General features: G+C 39.4%; 1 protein-coding gene across 2 annotated transcripts in view; it reads left to right on the top strand.

Moving 5' to 3' along the window:
• The window catches only part of IFIH1 (interferon induced with helicase C domain 1), a 77,307-nt gene extending 58,656 nt beyond the window's left edge, over positions 1-18,651 (top strand). The window contains exons 12-16 of one of the 2 annotated variants that reach the window (XM_049887311.1): positions 549-698; positions 9,268-9,429; positions 16,808-16,998; positions 17,966-18,056; positions 18,151-18,651. In XM_049887311.1, the coding sequence (XP_049743268.1) occupies positions 549-698; positions 9,268-9,429; positions 16,808-16,998; positions 17,966-18,056; positions 18,151-18,330 (774 nt within the window). In that variant the 3' untranslated portion in view covers positions 18,331-18,651. The remainder of the gene's footprint in view (positions 1-548; positions 699-9,267; positions 9,430-16,807; positions 16,999-17,965; positions 18,057-18,150) is intronic. The other variant, XM_049887312.1, reaches the window with a different exon arrangement.
• The last annotated feature ends 1,120 nt before the right edge of the window (positions 18,652-19,771 follow it).

Genomic DNA, 19,771 nt, shown 5'->3' with positions numbered 1-19,771 from the left:
GTTTTCCTGGTCTCTTGTGTCTTTCCAGGGATATTCTGTTTCTTGTTTGAATGACTCTTAAAGTGACCAAATGTGGAATTCAGTTTGCATTTTTCTCTGTGACTCAAAATTCAACAATCTGTAAAAATATAACTTCATCTTAACCTTTGACTTTGATTATTAAAGATTCCAAAGTTAATGTAGGAGAAAGAAAGGCCCGTTTTAGCATTTCATTGCCATCTTGTCTCCCCAGCTGAAAGTGCCTCCTCCCTTTCTTCCTCCCAAGTTGCCCGTCAGTTTATTTCCTTGGCATGAATGATGGTCTTCCAACCTCCAGACTGGAGGATGGAAATATTTTTGTTATTGTGTGGTAATCCCAGATTGGAAATCAAATGTTGTCTCACCATCGTGCCTTTGCTCAATGCCAAAAACAGATGGCAGCAAATCCGCGTATGATCTAATCCTTTGATTTGCACTGACCAGTTGCAATTTATTATTTCGCCTCCTAATTAGAAGAATTTTAATGTGTTTAGCCTCACAAAATTGAATTTATTAAAATGTTTCTACAGAATGAACAAAAAGAAGTCATTAGTAAATTTCGCACTGGAAAAATAAATCTGCTTATCGCGACCACAGTGGCAGAAGAAGGTCTGGATATCAAAGAATGCAATATCGTCATCCGCTATGGTCTCGTCACTAACGAAATAGCCATGGTCCAGGTACATTCAGATAATTCTAATATGTTGATATTTACTTTTCTTTTTTTAATTGCTTTCTTTTAAGTCAAGGAGCAAAAAACACCTTTTTAGTTTTAAATATAAATCTTTTTCCTGCTAAAAGAGCAGTTGTGAAAAGTTGTACACTACTGCCTTTTTTCTTGTTTAATTCACATGACAACCAGATTTTTTGCTTTTTGTTTTTAAATAACTCCTTCGGTTGTTATTTCTGTGTCCTAAGACTTACTAGGGATATGACACTGGCCCCATTTGTAAGGGTGAAAAGAGGCCTCCTCATTTCTAGGGTGACTGTGTGAGCCCCAACTGGACTTGGAATCTGAATCATCACATCTCATAAATGTCCAACAAAGTAACACTCCCAAAACTTTGGGAGCCATGCTATTTCTTTTTTGCATATCTTACTATGTTTTAGGTGAAAATTTACACAAAAAATTAGATTCATACACAATTCATACACCAATTGTTCAGTGACATTGATTACAATCCCCAGAGTGTGTCAGCACTCTTGCCATTTCCTGTCCAGCTTCCCTGCCCCTCCTTGCCTTCTCTGCTCTTGGGTAAATGTTGATCATTTGGTCTCATGCAGTTGATTGTTTAAAGGAGCACAGTCTTCTCAGGTGTTATTGTTTATTTTATAGGCCAATCTATTATTTGGCTGAAAGGTGAACTCCAGGAGTGGCTTCAGTTCCGGGTTAAAAGGGTGTCTTAGAGTGATAGTCTCGGGGGGTCCTTCAGTCGTTATCAGTCCAGTAAGTGCAGTCATTTTTATGAATTTGAGTTTTGTTCTACATTTTTCTCCCATTCTAACTGGGACCTTCTATTGTGTCCTTGGTCAGAATAGTCAATAGTGGTAGCCAAGCACCATCTAGTTCTCCTGGTCTCAGCTAGAAGAGGCTGTGATTCATGTGGGCCATTAGTCCTGTGGACTAATTTCTTCCTTGAGTCTTTGGTTTCCTTCACTCTTGTTTGGTCCAGACGGGAAGAGACCGATAATTGTGTCTTAGGTGGCCGCTTGCAAACTTTTAAGACCCCAGATGCCTACTCATCAAACTAGGGTGGAGAGCATTATGTTTATTAACTGAGTTATGCCAGTTGACCTACTTGTCCTCTGAGACTATTGTCCTGAGCCTTCAAACCCAGTAAGTCAATCCCGTGAGTGTTCGGATATGTCTAGGGAATATCCATAACTGTGCCCCCATGTGCTTTATTGTATATATGAATATATATGCAGCACATAAAAAAAAATATGCAGCACATACAAACATGTATATACATATGACCACAGATACACCTGTATATATGTGTGCATGTACTCCCGTATGCCTTTCCACACCCGTATAGTATACATATCTACCTATTTAATCACTCATATTTTTTGTTTGTTATTATTGTTGTTTCAAAATTGTATATGTTACAGCATTTACTGTCGTTGTTCTTTATTCTTGTGTACTTCTCAGTGTCTTCATTGACCTTGGTCAAGTTGTGCTGACTTCCCCATATTGTGTGTTGCCTTTCCCAATGCCTATTCATGTCATTGCTCTTATATCTCTAGGATATATACCTAGAAGTGGGTTTGCTGGATCATAAGGTATTTCTAGTTCTAGCTTTTTGAGGAAGCACCATACCATTTCCCATAGTGGTTTTACCGTTGTACAATCCCATCAGCAGTATGTAAGAGTTCTAATCTCCCCACAACCTCTCCAACATTTGTTTTCTGTTTTTTTCGATCAGTGCCATTTTTGCTGGGGTGAGATGGTGTATCACTGTAGTTTTGATTTGCATCTCACTAATGGCTAATGATCACAAGCATCTCTTAATGTGTTTGTTAGCCACCTGAATATCCCCTTTGTGTGAAGTGTCTGTTCATATCCTTTGCCTAGTTTTTATATCTGATTGTCTTTTTGTTGTTGAGTTGCTCAAGTTTTGTGTATATTTTAGAGATTAGACTGTTGTCAGGTATGTTGTTGCCAAAAAATTTTTTCCCAGTCTGAAGGTTCTCTTTTTACTCTTAGTAAAGTCTTTTGGTGAGCATAAGTATTTAAGTGTTAAGCAGATCCAGTAACATAGTTTATCTTCTGTTATTAGTGCATTTTTAGGTGTGTTTGATAGTGTATTTATGCCAAAAATTATGATCCCTACATTTATTCCTGTATTATCTTCCAGGAATTTTATAGTTTTTGCTTTAACATTTAGGCCTTTGATCCATTTTATGTTAGCTTTTGTATACGGTGTGACATATGGATCCTGTTTCATTTTTCTGCAAATGGATATCCAGTTTTGCCAGCACCATTTGTTAAAGAGACTGTCTCTTCTCCATCGAATGGACTTTGACCCTTTGTCAAAGATCATCTGTCGATGGTTGGATTTACTTCTGGGTTCTCAAGTCAGTTCCATTGGTCTATGTGTCTGTCATTATATAACTACCAGGGTGTTTTGATTACTGTGGCTGTATAGTAAATTCTTAGATTGGAACGTGTGACATCTCCTACTTTGTTCTTTTTCTTCAGTACTGTTTTTAGCTATCCAGGGCCTGTTTCCTTTCTATATAAACTTGGAGATTAGTTTTTCCATTTAGTTAAAGAATGTTGTTGGGATTTGGATTGGGATTGCATTGTATTTATAGATCATTTTGGATAGTGTTTATGGTCAGGGTTGTGTATCAGCTTGGCTGAGCCATGATTCTAAGTGGTTTGCCAGTTATTATGTAATTTGGCAGGTATGTCATGATGTAATTACTATGAGCAGCCAGTCAGTTGAAAGGGAGTTTCCTTGGGGGTGAGGACTGCATCCAATATTTGTGCACTTTCTGGCAAAGCTAGCTGGCTTTTGCTCTCTCTGGATCCTGCACCTGGCTCATCATCTGACCTCTGGTTTGTGAGACCTGAGCTAGTAGCTTACCTCCCAATCATGGGATTCATCAGCCTACACAGCTTGTGAGGCCATCTGGCATGGTGATCTTGGGTTCATCTGCCCCTACAGCTACATGAGTCAGGAGAACCCTCAGCCTGACCTATGGGCTTGGGACTTTCCAGCATCTAAACCTCTATGATGTTAATGGGGGAGATGGGCAGCAGTTGTGTTAATGAGGCAGACTCAATCTACGGGATTGGATTGTGCCTTGAGCCAGTTTCTCTTGGGATATAAAAGAGAGAAGCAAGCAGAGAGACGGGGGACCTCATACCACCAAGAAAGCAGTGCCAGGAGCAAAGTATGTCCTTTGGACCTGGGGTTCCTATGTGCAGAAGCTCCTAGTCCAGGGGAAGATTGATGAGAAGTACCTTCCTCTAGAGTTGATAGAGAGAGAAAGCCTTCACCTAGAGCTGATGACCTAAATTTGGACTTCTGGTCTACTTTACTGTGAGGAAATAAATTTCTCTTTGTTAAAGCCATCGACTTGTGGTATTTCTGTTATAGCAGCAGTAGATAACTAAGATACCTGGTTATATTTATTCCTAGGTATTTTGTTCTTTTGGGAACTATTGTAAGTGGTATTGTTTTCTTGATTTCCTTTTCAGAGTTTGCCTTGTTAGTGTAGAGGAACCAAATTGATTTGTGTGTTGATCTTGTACCCTACAATTTTGCTGAACTCTTCTATTAGTTCCAGTAACTTTCTTAAGGAATCTCTGAATTTTCATGTCATCTGTGAATAGGGGTAGTTTTACTTTTTCCTTACCAATTTGGATACTCTTTATTTCCCTTTCTCGCCTTACTTCGCTGGCTAGGACTTCCAGTACAATATTGAATAAGAGTGGTGATAATGGTAATCCTTGTCTCATTCCCATTCTCAATGGGAATACTTTCAATCTCTCTGTTCAGAATAATGTTAGCCGTTGGCTTTACATAAATACTCTTAATCATGTTAAGGAAGTGTTGAGTTTTATCAAATGTCTTTTCTGCTTCAATTGAGATGATAATGTGATTTTTTTTCCTTTGTTTTATTTATGTGGTGAATTACACTGATTGATTTTCTAATGTTGAACCATCCTTGCATCCCTGGTATGAATCCCACCTTATCACAATGCATTATTTTTTTTGATACGCTGTTCTATTCTGCTGGCTAGAATTTTGTCAAGAGTTTTTGCATCTATATTCATGAGGGATATTGGTCTGTAATTGTCTTTTTTTGTGGTATCTTTTCCATGACTTTGGTATCAGGGTTATGCTGATTTCATAAAATGAATTAGGTAGTATCCCTTCCTTTTCTGTTCACCGGAATAGTTCGAGTAGAATTAGTGTCAATTCTTCTCTGAATGTTTGGTAGAGTTCTCTGGTGAAGCCGTCTGGGCCGGGTTTTTTTTTTTGTTGTTGTTGTTTGGAGGGTTTTTTTTTTTTTTTTATGACATCTTCAATTTCTTCTTTTGTTGTGGGTCTATTTAGATTTTCAACCTCTATTTGTGTCAGTTTAGGTAGGTAGCATGTTCTAGAAATTTGTCAGTTTCTTCTAGGTTTTCAAATTTGTTGGAGTGTGATTTTTTGTAATATTCTGTTATGATCCTCTTTATTTCAGTTGGTTCTGTTGTAATGTCACATATTTTATTTCTTATTTTGGTTATTTAAATCTTCTAATTTTGTTCTTGTGTCTATTTGGCTAGTGGTTATCAATTTTATTGGTCCTCTCAAAGAACTAACTTCTAGTATTGTTGATTCTTTCTATTGTTTTTCTATTTCATTTATTTCTCCTTTGATCTTTATTTTTTTATTTTTATTTCCTTTCTTCTGGTAAGTGTGGACTTCTTTTGCTGTTCTTTTGTATTTGTTCGAGTTGTCAGGTTAAATTATTGATTTTAGACCTTTTTCGATGTGTGCATTTATTGCTATAAATTTTGCTCTGAGCTCTGCTTTTGCTGTGTCCCAGAGGTATTGGTATGTTGTATCTTTATTCTCATTTGATTCTAAGAATTTTTAAATTTCATTTTTAATTTCTTCTTTGACTCAATAGTTTTTAAGTAAGGTGTTATTCAGTTCCCATAAATTTAATTTTTTTCCCTGCTCTTTCTGTTATTGATTTCTAGTTTTATAGCATTATGGTCAGAGAAGATATTTTGCATTATGTCAGTGTTTTTGAATTTATCGAGGGTTGGTTTGTGGCCTACAGTATGGTTTGTTATGGAGAATGACCCATGTGCATTGGAGAAGAATGTGTGCTATGCTGTTGTTGGGTGATGTGTTCTGTACATGTTTATGAGATCGAGTTGGTTGATTATATTATTTAGATCTTCTGTAAGTGCTACAGCTGCTAACCAAAGGGTTGGCAGTTCGAATCCACCAGGCGCTCCTTGGAAACTCTGTGGGGCAGTTCTACTCTGTCCTATAGGGTCGCTATGAGTCAGAATCGACTCGATGGCACTGGGTTTTTTTGGGTATCTTTATTGAGCTTCTTTCTAGTTGTTCTGTCCATCATCGAAAGTGGTGTGTTAAAATTTCCTCCTATTATTGTAGAACTGTCTATTTCTCTTTTCATTTCTGTTAGAGTTTTATGTATTTTGGAGCTCTATTATCGGGTGCATAGATATTTATTATTTTTATATCATTTTGGTGAATTGACCCTTTTATCATTATATAATGCCCTTCTTTGTTTCTTATAATGGATTTTAACTTGCAGTCTATTTTATTCAAAATTATTATTGCAACTCCTACTCTCTTTTGGTTACTATTTGTTTGATATGTTTCCATCTTTGAGTTTTAACTTAGTTATGTCTTTGTGTCTAAGCTGATTCTTTGTTCCATTGATTTAATTCTACTTCTGTGCCCTTCCTTTGTGTTATTTTATTGTTAATCCTCTAAATTTATAGTTGTTGTTTTATATGGTTTCTAATTGTCTATTGAGTCTGTCATTTTGTTCTTGTATTGTTCTCCTGAATTCTTCTAGGGGGTGTGTGTGTGTGTGTTTGTGTGTGTTTTCCTTGATCTCTTTGAGGATTCTAAACATAAGTCTTTAGAATTCCTTCCCAGGTAGTTCAATTATAATTTTTTCCTCAAGAAGGTATTCTGTGCCCCCCCCTTTTTTCGATCACTGTTTGAGCCATATTGTCCTGTTTTTTCATGATTTGTTATTGTCTCCCGTCTTCGAGGTATTAAGGTGTTATTTATTTATTTATATATTTACTCATTTATTGCTTGTTTTGTCCTGATTTTTTTTGTTTGTTTTGCTTTGTTTTGATACATCTGGGTGGACACAGTGGATGTGCTTTGCTGATCACAGGTCTGGCATGGGAGTGCTTGCTACCTGTCACCAGGTGGGCAGGTAGTGGCCATAGTGAGAGGGAAGGAAGAGGTGTGGGTGGGTTAGGTGTGTGTCACTGATCACCAGGCAGGCTGGGCAGTGGCAGGGAGGTGGGCAGGGTGGGCATGCATCGCCACTGATCAGCGGTCCAGTGGTGCAGGAGTGTGCGCTGCCACTTGCTTGGTGGGTAGGGTGGTGGTAGGGTTTGATGGACAGAGCAGTCAATGTGCCGTCACTGGTCATCAGTCTGACAGTGCAGGAGCAAGCACTGCTACTTGCTGGGTGGTTGGGGCAGTGGAGGTGGGTGGGTAGAGTGGATATGTGTTGCCAGTTGCGGGCTAGATGAACCTGGGGGGTTGGGGGCCCCATACTGTGGTCTCTGGGTGGGCAGGGTGGTGGGAAGGGCTCACATTGCTGGTCACTGGGAGGGCAGGTGGGGAAGGGGAATGTGCTACTCTGGTCAGCAGACATAGATGCCAGGGCCCTCCCAGTAGGCTGTAGCCAGCAGGCAGGAGTGACCAAATGCGAAGCGGGGGGCTGCCCAGAATCTGGTCAGGTGGGGGACATCCTGGTGACACTCTATGGATATACTACTCCATGTGTGCTACCCACCCCAATGGTCAGGGAGCACTGCTGGTGGACCGTCCTGTCTGGTTCCTGGCTCCCTCCCTGTTCTGTGGTTGCCAGGATCTCTGGAGCTCTCACCTGCCTTTCTGTACTTTCTCTCCTTAGATCTAGTTCATGTTCTTCTCACCTTGTTTCACTCCAGGTTTGTCTGCACAGTTTTTTGTGTCCTGTTGGGAATTCTGTGAAGTTGCCTTCTTGTTCTCTTCACTTAGGGTTGCTCCTCACTTTGTCTTAAGATGACCACACTGTACTGGGCTGGCTAGCAGGGCACCTCCGATCTGTAACTCTTCTCATTCACTGTTTTTGTTCAGTTTCTCCTTCTAATTGCTGTTTGATATAATTCTTCATCCTTCCTTTTGATGCTGAGTTCCAGGATTGTTACCTATATCTATTTCACTTGGTTTCTTGGGTCTCTGCAATACGGGGATTGTATGGTGCGTCTGACTAAGCCACCATCTTGGCGCAATCCTTGAGTCTTAGTACTTCTGCATTTTCCTCCATTATTCTCCAACTTTTCTGTATGTTTGAGATTTTTCATAATAAAATGTTGGAGGGGGTGGACTTATAAATGCTTACCACCCCACAAAGAGTGTGATGTCCTGCTTTTCAATAAAATTTTACTTTTATCACTTACCCACACTATGTTGACAATATTATTGTTACTTTTTGTTGAGTGCTTTGTGTTGAGTACCTTTTGTTGCTAAGTATGCTAAGTAATACTCTTCCTATAAAACTAATTGTGAGAAAATAAGTTAATTGCATTAATAAAATTAACAATTGCATTCATTCTCAGATGGAAGGCAAGTCATGGGAAACTAAGATGACCAGATAGCTCCCAAATTAGGAAGTAATTGTATTTCAGGAGTTGATTTGTAAGTCAGTGGTTTCTTATTCAGAATGCATTTGTCTATGAGAACAATATAGTTGATAGTTAAGCTCCTGGGAAAGCCCACAAATTTTTCTGTTACTCAAATGTATCTGAATACCACTTTATTGATAGGCCTGTAGAAATTTACCACCATGTTAATCATGTTTCCATGGGAAAATGTACTAAAAAAAAATCCAATGTAGGATGCCAGCAACAGAACTGCATTCTCAAGAGCCCTACTTCCAAGGTCAAGGATGTCTCTTCTCCTTATTCATCCCTACTACTTGGCAGGAGATGAGCGGGTTCCCCAGTCCAAGGCTATGATGATAGCTCCTATGGTTTGAGGGAGGGGCTGTTGTTGTTAGTTGTCATAGAATCAGTTCTGACTCATGGTGATCCCATGTGTGCAGAGAACTGCTTCATAGGCTGTGACTTTTCAGAAGCAGATCACCAGGTCTGTCTTCCAAGGTGTCTCTGGATAGGTTCAAAACTCCAGCCTTGGCACTAGTAGTTGAGTGCTTAACCATTTGTGCCACCCAGGGTCTTGAGGGAGGTACCATGGGGGCAAAAATGTTGTACAGGATGGCATTGCATTGTTGAGGCTTTAGAGGGCTGGTATGGGCACCTGACCATCATCTCTGTAGAACATTGTTTCTGTATTAAAGTGCAATTTGAATTTCAAACAGCCAAATTACAAAGAATGGATAATAAATAACTTTACTGATGAAAGAGGGATCATTTGAAGGATGAGACCCTGAGCAATGAGGGTGAAGAATGGGAGAATTTGTAGCAAGGCATAGCCTTTCATTGACTTGATTTCTTTATGTTCTCAGGCCCGTGGTCGAGCAAGAGCTGATGAAAGCACCTACATCCTTGTTGCCCCCAGCAGTTCAGGAGTTGTTGAACGTGAAATAGTTAATGATTTCCGAGAGAAAATGATGTATAAAGCTATAGACCGTGTTCAGAATATGAAACCAGAGGATTATGATCATAAGGTATTGTTTTTTTGGCCCTCTCTGAATTTTGTTTTTATTTTAAAATGGCTGCATGTGGTTGCCACTGGTGTCTCTGTGGCTAAGACTCCAGACAGAAATTGTGCTGAATTATAAGTTACAGTCTGATGAGCTATGCTTAGCCCAGATTCACACACAAAGAATGAAGATCCATGGTGAGCATGAAATTCTCAGGGAGCCATTCCAGTTGAATCGACCATAAACTTTGATGATATAAATTTAGGTTTCCCTTCATCCAGAAAAACTAGTACAGTTTGCTCACTCAACCCAATGTGGTAATTTTGGTATGATCCAATCTGTTTGTACAGGCATATATCTATATTTTTTATTCTAGAATTATTTATTAAATGCCCACTGTGTGCCAGGCAATGTCTTACGAACAGGGAATATGGTGGCAAGCAAGACAAATAAGATGCCTGTTGTGTGAAGCTTATATTCTAGTGTGTGGTTGATGAGGGTTTGTTGTTGCTGTTGTTGGTTGCCATCAAGTCGATTCCAACTCATGGTGACTCTATGTGTATAAGACGCAGTCTTGCCATCCTTGCTTCTAAGGAGCATTGTGGTTGCATTTCGCCCAAGACAGATTTGTTCATTCTTTCAGCAGTCCATGGTATATTCAATATTCTTTTCCAACAGCACAATTCAAAGGCGTCAATTCTTCTTCTGTCTTCCGTATTCGTTGTCCAGTTTTCACATGCATATGATGCAATTGAAAATACCGTGGCTTGGGTCAGGCGCACCTTAGTCTTCCAGGTGACATCTTTGCTTTTTAGCACTTTAAAGAGGTCTTTTGCTGCAGATTTACCCAATGCAATGTGTCATTCGATTTTTTGGCTGCTGCTGCCATGGCTGTTGATTGTGGATTCAAGTAAAATGAAATCCTTGACAACTTCAGTCTTCTCTCTGTTTATCATGATGTTGCTTATTGGTCCAGTTGTGAGGATTTTTGTTTTCTTAATGTTGAGGTACAATCCATACTGAAGGCTGTGGTCTCTGATCTTCATTAGTAAGTGCTTCAAGTCCTCTTCACTTTGAGCAAGGAAGGTTGTGTCATCTGCATAATGCAGGTTGTTAATGAGTCTTTCTCCAATCCTGATGCCCCGTTCTTTTTCATATAGTCCAGCTTCTCAGATTATTTGCTCAGCAAATAATAATGATGAGGGTAGGGGGGGAGAAACAACAAACAAAAAAAAAGAATATGTTATAGAGATGTAAATGCTGAAGAATTAAAATAGAATGAGGTGAAATAAGTGACTACATGGCACTTTAGATTGGGTGGCTGGAAAGGACTCTTAAAAGGAGTGACATTGAGGCAGGATTGTAATGACAAAAAAGCCGTAATATGTCATCTAACTGCATCTCAGTTTACCAACATATAGTCATTTTAGTTGTGAGAAGAAACAGGGAAGGAAGAATGAATTCTACAATATTTCAGGAAATCCCCCATACCACTGAATTAAAGACTGTAACTACTATAATAGCAAACAATCCATTTAGAAGAAAATTCACACCCTTGCATATGGGTGTGAATGTTAGTTTCTTAACATTGGAATTGGCTCTACCCTAAATAGAGTTTTACGAAAAGGATGCTTTCAAATTGGTGTGCATTGCTATAACCAATTCCAAGGTTTTCTAGCCAGGTTTCTGCACAAACTTATATTTTAAAACCCCTTTAAATATAATGTTTTGCAGTGTCAAATCAAACATTCGTGACCAAATAGTGCCACTGGAAAGTTACTGCCTCACATTTAATGTCTTAAGAGGATGAATCAAGTGGATATTTACACAAACTGATGTTTGAATATTAGTTGTCTTAGTGTTCGGGTAAACTCTAGAACAATCTCTGGAGTTTATAGGTCAAACTTTTCCAAACACGGTCCTTTTGGGGACCCCAGAATGGACTCCTTTCTAGATAGAGTTCCTTTGGCTAAGAGACCTGCCCTCCTAAAACTATGCCAAGTAGAAAAACACAGAGCAGAGACATTGGCAATAATGTGGGGTACATACCACCACCACTCCATTCAAAGCCTCTACTTAGTCATTGCTGCTAGGTCCCAGCACTCCTTTCTTCTGATTTGAGAATCCTTTCAACAGAATGTCAGGCTACTGCTAATCAATGATGAGAGTTGAATGATGAGATGAAATGTATTTGCCATCTCTTATACAGAGTTTGTAGATAACTGAAAGCTTTTTAAATCAGACTTTCAGGAGTAAGATGAAGATCTTAAACTTTTTCCTGGCAATGACCCAGCTATCTTCACTACATTATTATATTTTATTAGGATTTTGATTGATTGTAGCTGTGCATCTCAAAGACTTACCATGATTTATTTTTGTCCTTCTAATCATGTCATGTTCCTTTAATGTTGTAGAGACAATCTTTTAGCTTTTGGCGTCCTGGTTACATATTAGTACTTTTCTTTTTTTCACTTATAGGTGTTTCTTAATTGTCCACGTGTATGTAATCTTATGCTACACCACCTTTTTATCAGCTCACTGAACTGTAAATGTCTTGCAAGAACAACTAATTCAACTTTTAGAAAATAAAATGTTTCAATTTATCATACTGTTAGAATTCAGGTAGGAAATATGTCTTTGTACTTGCCTGGTTAAACTGTCATATAGCTTCCAGGTTTGTTTGCAGGGCTTTGTTCTCTTTTCTGTAGTAAATATAACTGCCTTCAGTTAATACCTAAAACATAAAGGCAAGAGTCAAGGAGATGGACTTGTGGGTCTTACAGCCTTGTTCATCAACACTGATGTTCTACTTTTACTGAAAACTTCTCCTCAGTCTGAAAGAAAATAGCATAAATATGAAATATAAATCTGTTCTCTATGTGAGTTCAGTTTTGAGGTAAAAAATTTCAAGAGCTGTGTTTTCTACTGTTAAGATGTGTAGATGTGAGCACTGAGCACTGGTCAGTCCCTATCCAAGTTTTACATCTCTTAGAAACTAGAGTATCATTTTTTGTTATGAAATATGTTTAGTTGTTAGTCACAGATCCTGGAGTATAGTGGTTTATTCTCTCAAATAAAAGAATCTGATTAATCTAGTTTAGTATATGATGGCTCCATGATTTCATGAGGAATACAAACCTCCTCTCTCACTTCTCTGCCCTTTTAGTATTTGGCTTCCATTCTCATGGTCAGAAGATGCTTTTAGAATTCCAACTGTCACATCCTTATCTAGACAGGAAGTAGGAGGAAGTTGTTGTTGTTGTTGTTGTTGTTGTTGTTAGGTACCATTGAGTCGGTTCCGACTCATAGCGACCCTGTGCACAACAGAACGAAACACTGCCCGGTCCTGAGCCATCCTTACAATCGTGGTTATGCTTGAGCTCATTGTTGCAGCCACTGTGTCAATCCACCTCATTGAGGGTCTTCCTCTTTTCCGCTGACCCTGTACTCTGCCAAGCATTATGTCCTTCTCCAGGGACTGATCCCTCCTGACAACATGTCCAAAGTATGTAAGACGCAGGTTCGCAATCCTTGCTTCTAAGGAGCATTCTGGCTGTGCTTCTTCCAAGACAGATTTGTTCGTTTTTTTGGCAGTCCATGGTATATTCAATATTTTTCGCCAACACCACAATTCAAAAGTGTCACCTCTTCTTCCGTCTTCCTTACTCATTGTCCAGCTTTCACATGCATATGATGTGACTGAAAATACCATGGCCTGGGTCAGGCGCACCTTAGTCTTCAGGGTGACACCTTTGCTCTTCAACACTTTAAAGAGGTCCTTTGCAGAAGATTTGCCCAATGCAATGCGTCTTCTGATTTCTTGACTGCTGCTTCCATGGCTCTTGATTGTGGACCCAAGTGAAATGAAATCCTTGACAACTTCAGTCTTTTCTCCATTTATCATGATATTGCTCTTTGGTCCAGTTGTGAGGATTTTTGTTTTCTTTATGTTGAGGTGTAATCCACACTGAAGGCTGTGGTCTGTGATCTTCATTAGTAAGTGCTTCAAGTCCTCTTCATTTTCAGCAAGCAAGGTTGTGTCATCTGCATAATGCAGGTTGTTAATGAGTTTTCCTCCAATCCTGATGCCCTGTTCTTCTTCATATAGTCCAGATTCTCGTATTATTTGTTCAGCAGACAGATTAAATAGGTATGGTGAAAGAATACAACCCAGACGCACACCTTTCCTGACTTTAAACCAATCAGTATCCCCTTGTTCTGTCTGAACAACTGCCTCTTGATCTATGTAAAGGTTCCTCATGAGCACAATTAAGTGTTCTGGAATTCCCATTCTTTGCAATGTTATCCATAGTTTGTTATGATCCACACAGTCGAATGCCTTTGCATAGTCAATAAAACACAGGTAAACATCCTTCTGGTATTCTCTGCTTTCAGCAAGGATCCATCTGGTATCAGCAATGATATCCCTGGTTCCACATCCTCTTCTGACACCGGCCTGAATTTCTGGCAGTTCCCTGTTGATATACTGCTGCAGCCGTTTTTGAATGATCTTCAGCAAAATTTTGCTTGTATGTGATATTAATGATATTGCTCTATAATTTCCACATTTGGTTGGATCACTTTTCTTGGGAATAGGCATAAATATGGATCTCTTCCAGTCAGTTGGCCAGGAAGCTGTCTTCCATATTTCTTGGCATAGACGAGTGAGCACCTCCAGCACTGCATCTGTTTATTGAAACATCTCAAATTGATATTCCATCTATTCCTGGAGCCTTGTTTTTTCCCAATGCCTTCAGAGCAGCTTGGACTTCTTCCTTTAGTACCATCGGTTCCTGATCATATGCCACCTCCTGAAATGGTTGAATATCGACTAATTCTTTTTGGTATAATGTCTCTGTGTATTCCTTCCATTTATTTTGATGCTTCCTGCATCCATTAATATTTTCCCCATGGAATCCTTCACTAATGCAACTCGAGGCTTCAATTTCTTCTTCAGTTGTTTCAGCTTGAGAAACGCCAAGCGTGTTCTTCCCTTTTGGTTTTCTATCTCCAGCTCTTTGCATATGTCATTATAATACTTTACTTTGTCTTCTCGAGAGGCCCTTTGAAATCTTCTGTTCAGTTCTTTTACTTCATCAATTCTTCCTTTTGCTTTAGCTGCTCAACGCTCGGGAGCAAGTTTCAGAGTCTCCTCTGACATCCATCTTGGTCTTTTCTTTCTTTCCTGTCTTTTCAGTGTGACCTCTTGCTCTCTTCATGGATGATGTCCTTGATGTCATTCCACAACTCGTCTGCAGTCACTAGTGTTCAATGCGTCAAATCTGTTCTTGAGATGGTCTCTAAATTCAGGTGGGATATACTCACGGTCATATTTTGGCTCTCATGGGCTTGCTCTGATTTTCTTCGGTTTCAGCTTGAACTTGCATATGAGCAATTGATGGTCTGTTCCACAGTCGGCCCCTGGCGTTGTTCTGACTGATGATGTTGAGCTTTTCCATCATCTCTTTCTGCAGATGTAGTCAGTTTGATTTCTGTGTGTTCCACGTGGCGAGGTCCATGTGTATAGTCGCCGTATATGTTGGTGAAAGAAGGTATTTGTAATGAAGAAGTCATTGGTCTTGCAAAATTCTATCATTCGATCTCTGGCATTGTTTCTATCACCAAGGCCATATTTTCCAACTACTGATCCTTCTTCTTTGTTTCCAACTTTCACATTCCAATCACCAATAGTTATCAATGCATCTTAATTGCATGTTCGATCAGTTTCAGACTGCAGCAGCTGATAAAAATCTTCTATTTCTTCATCTTTGGCCCTAGTGTTTGGTGCGTAAATTTGAATAATAGTCGTATTAACTGGTCTTCCTTGTAGGCGTATGGATATTATCCTATCACTGATAGCATTGTACTTCAGGATAGATCTTGAAACATTCTTTTTGATGATGAATGCAACACCATTCCTCTTCGAGTTGTCATTCCCAGCATAGTAGACTGTATGGTTGTCCGATTCAGAATGGCCAGTACCAGTCCATTTCAGCTCACTAATGCCTAGGATGTGGATGTTTATGTGTTCCATTTCATTTTTGACAATTTCCAATTTTCCTAGATTCATACTTCATACATTCCCGGTTCCGATTATTAATGGATGTTTGCAGCTGTTTCTTCTCATTTTGAGTCGTGCCACATCAGCAAATGAAGGTCCCGAAAGCTTTACTCCATCCGCGTCATTAAGGTCGACTCTACTTTGAGGAGGCAGCTCTTCCCCAGTCATCTTTTGAGTGCCTTCCAACCTGGGGGGCTCATCTTCCAGCATTATATCAGACAATGTTCTGGTGCTATTCATAAGCTTTTCACTAGCTAATGCTTTTCAGAAGTAGACTGCCGGGTCCTTCTTCCTAGTCTGTCTTAGTCTGGAAGCTCAGCCGAAACCTGTCCTCCATGGGTGACCCTGCTGGTATCTGAATACCGGTGGCATAGCTTCCAGCATCACAGCAACACACAAGCCCCCACAGTACGACAAACGGACAGACACGTGGGGTTAGGAGGAAGTAGGAAAGGGTAAAAAGGGCACATGCCAGTTATCTGATGTTTAAGGAGCCTTTCTAGAAATTCCATTTTAACAACATCTGCTTACATCCCGTTGGCCATGGCTGGGAAGTGTAGTCATTTAACTAGGCATGTTAACTAGGCACTTAACTGTTCTTAAGAAAGAAATGATGATGGGTGGGAAACCAGTGGTTTCTGCCACAAGTGTGTAAAGATGGCAGAAGTCTGGAAATTATGGTGCCTGAGATGGAAGGTACTGGGAGACTTAACATGGATAAGAGAAGACTTATGGGTAGCGTAATAACAGTCTTTGGTTCTTTAAAGAGATTTCATGTGGAAGAAAGTTTGGACCTATTTTATGGGAACAGAAGTAAAACTGTTCGGAGATTTCCAAAACCCATTGCTATAGAGCTGATTCTGACTCATAGCGACCCTATAGGACAGAATAGAACTGTCCATAGGGTTTCCAAGGCTGGAATCTTTATGGAAGCAGACTGCCACATCTTCCCTGGATAGGCTGGTGTGGTCGAACAGGCAACCTTTTGGTTAGCAGCTGAGCACTTTAACCACTGCTCCACCACAACTCCTTACCGGAGGGCTTAGAGGAAGAGATTTTTGAATGTTGCTAAGAACTTTCTCACAGTAGAGCTTATCTAAAATGGAATAGTCTGCTTTTTGAACACTTGAGAATTTCCATGATTTCCATGATTATTAGAGAAGATTTGTATGCATATTTCTTTGGGGGCCATCGCGTCATTACTTTTATTTCCTGGGCCATAAGCTAAGTGCATGTTTTCATAACTATCTCTAAATTCCAAGAGGCCATTTTTTTTTTTTTTTTGCTTCTATGAAGCTGTGAAAAATAACCAAAAATTTAAATGTTCTTTTCTCAAATCAGATTTTGGAATTACAGATGCAAAGTATAATGGAAAAAAAAATGAAAATCAAGAGAAGTATCACAAAGCATTACAGGGATAATCCATCATTAATAACTTTCCTCTGCAAAAACTGCAGCGTGCTAGTGTGCTCTGGAGAGGACATTCACGTAATTGAGAAGATGCATCATGTCAATATGACACCGGAATTCAAGTGAGTCCAGGAAAACCCATTTTTAGATTTCTTTACAAGGGCAAAACAGGTTGTATCGTAACTGTTAATCCAAAATTATTGTTGTTTTTGTTGGGTGACATTGAGTCAGTTCTGACTCATAGTGACTCTCATGTGACAGAGTGGAACTGCCCCACAGGATTTTCTTGGCTGTAATCTTTATAGAAGCAGATCATCAGGTGTTTCTCCCATTGAGCTGCTGGATGGGTTTGAACCACCAGCCTTTTGGCTAGCAGCCGAGTACTTAACCATTGCACCACCAGGGCTCCATTTATTTATCCAAAGTAGTACATATGAAATTCATTTCTTGTCAGAAGTATCTCTTCCCAGATTATATCCATTTCAAATATCTGTATATTTTAAATAAACTGTACTGGGGAAGGAAGGGACCAATGTAAGACCCAAGCCATTTGATTCAAGGCACATCAATTTGTATATGCTTATATTTGTTCTCAAATTTTTGAACAAGTAAAGTCAAGCTAAAATAATTAACAGACTCGAAAGGGGAACCAAACAACCAGTTGCCTTCAGGTCAGTCCCAACTCATAGAGACCCCATGTGTTTCGGAGTAGAGCTGTGCTTTATAGCATTTTCAATGACTGATTTTTAAGAAATAGATCTCCAGACATTTCTTCCAAGGCATCTTTGGGTGGACTCTTACCTTCAACCTTTTAGTTGGTAGATGAGCTTGGCTAACTGTTTGCACTACCCAGGGACTCCTGAAGGGGAAAGAAGCCACAAAAAAGACAGCATGCCCCTTGAGGGACACGTGCAGGGGCCCCTCACCTCATTTTTCAGTGATCTGGGGAAGCAGGGGGGAGAGAAGGAATGAGATGTGGGATAATAGCATGCCTGTGGTGAGCTTCAGGTCCAACAGCATGTCCTTGTGAGCTGCATACATGTCCTTTGTGACTTCTCAGGGATGATTCTTACTCCTTGCTAATTTTAGGGAACTCTACATTGTGAGAGAAAACAAAGCATTGCAAAAAAAGTTTGCCGACTATCAAACAAATGGTGAGATTATCTGCAAGTGTGGCCAAGTGAGTAAATTGCTGTGGGCTTAGTTTTATTTGGCCAAAAGAAATGCTTAATTGATGTACATTTAATTTTTCCTCTCACTCTTTTGTTTTCCAGGCTTGGGGAACGATGATGGTGCACAAAGGTTTAGATTTACCTTGTCTGAAGATAAAGAATTTTGTGGTCGTTTTCAAAAACAAAGCACCTAAGAAACAATACAAGAAATGGGTAGAATTACCTATCACATTTCCTGACCTTGACTATTCAGAGTGTTGCTTGTTCAGCGATGAAGATTAACATTCAATTCAAGATTCTTTTAAAATATTATCAGCCTAATATTTAATATTATTTTGATTAATGTTTTTACTGTAATACAGAGTGATGTGAGAATTAATAAAATCTTTACTTGAACTTGCACTGAAGTCCTTTTAAAAAGGCAGTATATCATGCTTGCAATTATCCATCTTCTTGGTGGGGTAAAGAATATCTACTAATAATATTCATTTGTGTGGGGGACATTATGAAACTGGAAAGAATGCTGGCATATACATGAAGATCCTAGGTACCAATCTCAGTCCTGTCACTAATTTCCAAAATAAAATTAAGCAAATCAGTTCATCTTTCTGTCTCAGTCTCTTTATCTGTGGGAAGGTTATAATATTATCAGCCTTTACATATATCAGTAGTCTATTGCTATATACAAATTAACACAAACTTAGTGATTTAACACCCCAAATCCAATCCATTGCCATCAAGTTGATTCTGAGTCATAGCGACCCTATAGGACAGAATAGAACTGCCCCGTAGGGTTTCCAAGGCTGTAATCTTTTATGGAAGCAGACTGCCACATCTTTCTCCCATGGAGCGGCTGGTGGGTTTGAACTGCCAACTTTTCATTTAGCAGGTAAGCAATTAACCACTGTGCCACCAGAGTTCCTTGTGGTTTAACACAACACCCATTTATTATCACATATTTTCTGTAGGTCAGAAGTCCAAGCAGGAGCCTCTGCTCGGGGTCTCACATGGCTGAAATCAAGATGTCAGCCAGACTGTGTTCTCATCTGGAGGCACTGGGGAAGAAATCTACTTCCAAACTCATTCAAATTGTTGGCAGAATTCATTTCCTTGCAGCTGTACCCATGAGGTCTCTGTTTTCTTGCTAGTTGTTGAGTGGAGATCACTCTTAGTGCCTAGGGCTGTCATTACCACAAAGCCCTTTCACAGCATGGCTGTTTGCTTCTTCAAGGTCAGTGGGTTCAAACTGCTGACCTTTTGGTTAGTAGCCTAGTGCTTAACCACTGTGCCACCAGGGCTTCTCCTTAGGTGCATTATATAGATACAATTTTAATTTGGCCTTTCTCTTTCAGAATAATATAATGTTGCTGTATTGACCCAGACAGAAACTGCCTGAAAAAGAAATACAGAAACATATTGGGCTGTAGCATGTCAATAGTAATTTATATCTAGCACACGATAATGGTTGCCTGTTACTTTTTTCTTTGTTCTTGTATTACCCAAGAAACATGAAATACACATGAAAACATTGCAGATATTCCATAAAAATCTCATTTGAAGATGAAATGTGGACAGTGGTGAGCCCTATTAGGTCATATTTTGAAAATCCAAGTCAAAGGCCACACCCTAGGTGAGCCATGGAAAGAGTAATAAACTGTTTATTTAAAAAAAAAAAAAAACTGTTGCAGTCCAGTCAGTTCCAACTCATAGCAACCCCATAGGA

This window comes from Elephas maximus, chromosome 6 (genome assembly GCF_024166365.1).
Source record: "Elephas maximus indicus isolate mEleMax1 chromosome 6, mEleMax1 primary haplotype, whole genome shotgun sequence".
Classification (NCBI taxonomy): domain Eukaryota; kingdom Metazoa; phylum Chordata; class Mammalia; order Proboscidea; family Elephantidae; genus Elephas; species Elephas maximus.
This window is presented reverse-complemented; position numbering and strand designations above follow the sequence as displayed.